The 4,796-nt window shown below is 33.8% G+C and overlaps 1 protein-coding gene across 1 annotated transcript; it reads left to right on the plus strand.

Annotated features, from left to right (window-relative positions):
• Window positions 1–931: 931 nt before the first annotated feature.
• On the plus strand, window positions 932–3,941 carry LOC131635245 (uncharacterized). Its single transcript, XM_058905855.1, has 2 exons — window positions 932–1,550; window positions 1,775–3,941. Exons 1-2 carry the CDS (start codon window positions 1,077–1,079, stop codon window positions 3,650–3,652), a joined length of 2,352 nt encoding a protein of 783 aa, XP_058761838.1. The 5' UTR covers window positions 932–1,076; the 3' UTR covers window positions 3,653–3,941.
• Window positions 3,942–4,796: the final 855 nt, after the last annotated feature.

The raw sequence follows: 4,796 nt of genomic DNA on the forward strand, positions 1-4,796 counted from the left end.
ATGGAACATCAAATTATAGTAAATCAAAATAATTGGAAAACCTCAATTGCACTACTATGATTTACTATAATTTAGTGTTCCATTTGTGTTATAAAAATTGAGTTTTGGAGTCAAATGTAATTGATTTAAAATATAACAGAATATTTCATATGTACATCGACAGAACACTCTATTTTCAAAATATTCGTAGATGTTACGAAATCTTTTATTTAATTTGAGATTTTTTCAATTAATTTAGAATCTTCTCAAATTTCACTATGTTTTAACGCTTCATGCACGTACGAAAAAAATTAAATTTTAAAAAAGAAATGCTTCTGATGATATATCTACGAAAACAAAAATAAATAAAATTTCACCATCGGATGACTAAGAGATCAAGTAGTGGATTGAGATTTTTCTCTGAAACTAATTTTTTGTAAAATCTACTTTTTGAATATACTACTGAAAATTGTATATTTACATAGATAAAAAATTACTAATTTTTAAAAAATCCAAGAAATGACGTGGTTAACTCGGCAGAACTCGTGTATGAGAAAGTGAGCCAAGATACGTTTTAACTCGGCATGTTTTGAAAAAAAAAGAGCAAATAAAACAAGTAGTTCATTGCGTTGCTTTGTTCATTCATGCCTTGCAAATTCACCTTCTCGTTCTTTCCTTCATGAAAACCAACCAGGTTCTCTTTTTTCCTCTTCTTCTTCTTCTACATTAACGTCTTTTCTTGCGCACTATCATCTTCAAATTTTTTATTTTTTGTTATTATTATCTTTATATTTGTATACTTGTTGAAAACAAAACCTTACCATTGAACGTTTCAACCATTTTCTCCTCAAAGGTTAACAAACCAATATTCAACAACATGCTTCTGTTATATATATAATATATTTGTGTGATAATTACTTCAATATTCCGATTAATTGTTTACAGTATTTGGTTGTAATAAATAATGCAGGTGTGTGATAAGAACTATTGATTCTGAACTTGTATATTACTGGATCTGAGGTTCATTATTAAATTTCTTCTTGAGCCTTGAGTTGAGTCTATAGTTATTAGGTTTATTTTCCCAATTTTCTTGGCAGATGGCGTGTTTTGAAGAGAATGATAATGATTTTTTCATGGAGCATCATGAATTGAGTCCTCGAATAGGTCCTGACCATCAGGTGGAAATTCCTTCCATGATTGAGAATTCAAACCAGCTTTCCGATTCAGAATATGTGCATGATAAATCAGTTTCCGATGCTTTTGGCTTGCGCGTCTCAGTCTCGTGGAGTGACACTGATACAAAAAGTTTAGTACTTGGTCTGTTCGTTTTTGGGAAGAATTTTATTCAGATTAAAAGATTTTTAGAGAACAAAGGGATGGGAGAAATACTTTCATTTTACTATGGAAAGTTTTACAAAACGGATGGATATCGTAGATGGTCGGAGTGCAGGAAGTTAAAAGGGAGAAAATGTATAATTGGGAAGAAACTTTTTAGTGAACCAAAACAACGTGAACTTCTGTCTCGCTTGATTCCTCATGTCTCTGAAGAATACCAAGATACTTTGTTACAGGTAGTCAACTGCGCCATCTCATTTCCTCATTTTATGTTTCAAGTCAAAGCTTCGCTAGTTTATGGAAATTGTGATGGAGTGGCTGAGTGATTTATCATTTTATTATGATGTAGCATGATTATTTGAACCTCTATGCCCATACCAGTAATTTTTTTCTTTAAATCACTTCAGTTATATTTATCATTTGTATCCGTCCTCAGTTTACTTATATTTATTATACTCAGGTTTCTAAGTCATATATGGAGGGCAGAATTTCGTTAGAAGAATACATATCTTCTTTGAAGTCTACTGTTGGACTTGGCGTTCTTGTGGATGCAGTAGGTATCGGTAATGTGAAGGGAGACCTTACTAGGTTTCGATTGAAACATGGGAAGAACAATCAAGCGCAAACTTGCAAAGAGTTGTCTTCTCTTGGACCCAGTGATATTATACAATCTTTGAAAGGAGGATTTCGGTTGAGCAAAACCAAGAGTAATGAACTCTTTTGGGAAGCTATTTGGCCCCGCTTACTTGCAAGAGGTTGGCACTCTGAGCAACCAAAAAATAGAAGCTATGTTACCTCCAAAGATTATCTGGTTTTTCTTATTCCCGGTGTTGACAAGTTTTCAAGGAGAAAACTTGTGAAAGGTGTTCATTACTTTGATTCTGTTAGTGATGTCTTGAGCAAAGTAGTAGCTGAACCGAATATTCTCGTGCTCAAAGAAGAAGAGGAAGAAGCTAAAGTTGGTAGCTGCAGTGAGGAAGATATAGAAAAGGGATCAAATGAAGATGATTTATCTGACGATCATCGTCAATGTTACCTCAAGCCCCGATCTTCTACCTACAGTAAAGATCATATCAAATCCATGTTTATTGATACCAGTTTGGTGCATGGGAAAAAGCCATCTGGTTTAAGGGAATTGAACTCTGTACCTGATAACTCATTGTGTAAAGTTGAGGTAGATGCCGCTGGTAAAAAATTTAAAGGGCAAAAATATACGAGGAAAGTGAAACATGGCAAGGATATGTCTAAAAGAATTAAACAGAATTCGACAAAGCTGACAGTTATTGATACTAATAGACTTCCTAAAGGAAAACTATTGAAGCTGAAAGTTAAACAGCTGAAACATCCACCAGTTGAAATAGAAGATTCGTCTATGATGACTACTAGTCTTCTGAGAGAAAGTAAAAGTGGTTCTTCAACAGATGTTTCACCAAAGATAGTGGACACAGATAGTAGCAGAGGTGAATTCAACAGTGGTGCTACCAGTAAGAATGAAGAATATGATAATCCTGATAATGATGCAAACAAGGTGGTCATAAGACAGAAAAATCAACACGTGTTTCTGTTTGATGATAATGGAATGAAGAGGATCATAAAGAATCAATTTAATCGAAGGGTACGATCAGGTGATTCTAATCATGTAGCTGTTCCTATCAAAAGGAGGAGATTGTCTGCTTGTGTCAAGGCAGAGAAAAGCCGCATCAATGAGAATTCATCAGAAAAACTAGGATTCTTTCAGTCTTCTAGCCTTTGCAAAGCCAACAAAAATGTTTGTGATCCAGTTAGTCATCTGCATAATGGAAGTAAAACTGGTTCTTTTACAGACAGAAGTTTGAAAGAGAATAATGAGAAGAACATTCTCAGCGACAGCTATCAACGCACGAGTGTTTCATGTGAATCTTTCCCCTTCAACATTTTGCAGGCTCCACTCAAGTCTGAAAACAGCATAATGATGACAAAGGCGGAGGAAGGTAAGCATGGCCTAAAGGAAAAAGATACATGCCTAACATCTGCTACTCAGGAAGTGGTTGAGGAGCCTCTGAGAACCATTTGTGATGTTGGTTCTTTGGAACAACAGACTGATATAAATCCGAGAAGACAGAGCACTAGAAACAGGCCAATGACAGTTAGAGCATTGGAATGTATAGCAAATGAGTTCTTGCATGTGCAAAAGAAACAAAAAAAGAAAGACTTCCAGACACACAGAGATCCTTTCAATCCTTGCCGCGAGGCTCGTACAAGTGGCAAAACAATGTTGTGCCGTCATTGTCCAGATCATGGGAATACAGTTTCAGTACAAGAAGAAAAGCATTTGATTGAAGAGTCGAGTGTTAGCTAAATATTCCACAGATGTGTAAACTTTTATTTTTTAAAGATTATAGATATAGATAAGTTACTATACAAATATGGATTTTTCAAAAAAAAAATAAAATCTGAAGTAGCTAGGGTGAGAGATGTTTTGAAGCAGTGATATACACTCAACCATGATACTATATCAGTGGAAAAGCTAGCAAAGCTACTAAGAGAATGATAAATTTGAGTGTCTTTAGCCGAATAATTTTTTGTATTACTTATTTTAGAGGGTAATTCAAATTTTTCTATGTAATTTTCTTTGTTTTGACAATAAATTTAGAGAATCTATAAAATGAAAACATTTTATAAAAAGGTTAAATATATGATTGATCTCTATAAAATTACTGAATTTTATTTTTGGTCTCTATAATAAAAAGATATGTTTTGATATTTACAAAATTATTATGCACGTAATTTTAATCTCCGTAGTTAAACCAAGGTGTATTTTTGAAGGATTATTATGCACTTAATTTTAGTCCCAGTTGTTAAAGTAATAAACCAATGTTTAGAATGTTATAAAAGTTCTTTGAAAAAAAGAAAATCAAAATTTGATTTTTAAGTTGAAATTTTCATTATTTTTATCATTATTGTTATGGACTTGCCCGACACTAAGAGGCGGCCCAATCCACATCCATTTTTGATTAAATTGAGTTACTTTTCATCGCCAACTGAAACTTTCATTACTTTTTGGACACTAAATAATTCATAACTTGAGTTTGTAACGTGATATTGACGTCGTTCCGGTGTCCAAAATTCCGTCTCGTTGCCATATTCATGTCGTCTTTGTTGCCCGAGAGTCAATTTTGACCATAAGGCCTCCGAAAGTTGGATACACTGAAAGATTTTTGTGATCCATTCCACCGTATTCTCAATCTTACAAAAATCATAACTCGGTCGATTTTATCGTATCGGGCTGATATTTTGACACGAGATCATAAGTGTTATTATCTACAACTTTGTTTTGATGCCCGAGTCCGAACGGTGCTATGAAGACTGTAAGTTCTGTATTTTTAGAGTTGACATTAATTTTTGTAAAACAAATACTAGCTACAAGAATGAAATATAGTATGTCTGTATAAGAACAGGTACACCGTACAGGAGATGATGAAACATGTTGGGTTGAAGTTATT

Source organism: Vicia villosa, unplaced genomic scaffold (assembly GCF_029867415.1).
Source record: "Vicia villosa cultivar HV-30 ecotype Madison, WI unplaced genomic scaffold, Vvil1.0 ctg.001451F_1_1, whole genome shotgun sequence".
In the NCBI taxonomy this organism is placed as follows: Eukaryota; Viridiplantae; Streptophyta; class Magnoliopsida; order Fabales; family Fabaceae; genus Vicia; species Vicia villosa.

Excerpts from the sequence above, each read along its gene's own strand:
- LOC131635245 (XM_058905855.1), top strand. The coding sequence starts at position 1,077 with ATGGCGTGTTTTGAAGAGAATGATAATGATTTTTTCATGGAGCATCAT. Across the intron at positions 1,551-1,774 it reads ACCAAGATACTTTGTTACAG|GTTTCTAAGTCATATATGGA; the intron begins GTAGTCAACTGC and ends TATTATACTCAG.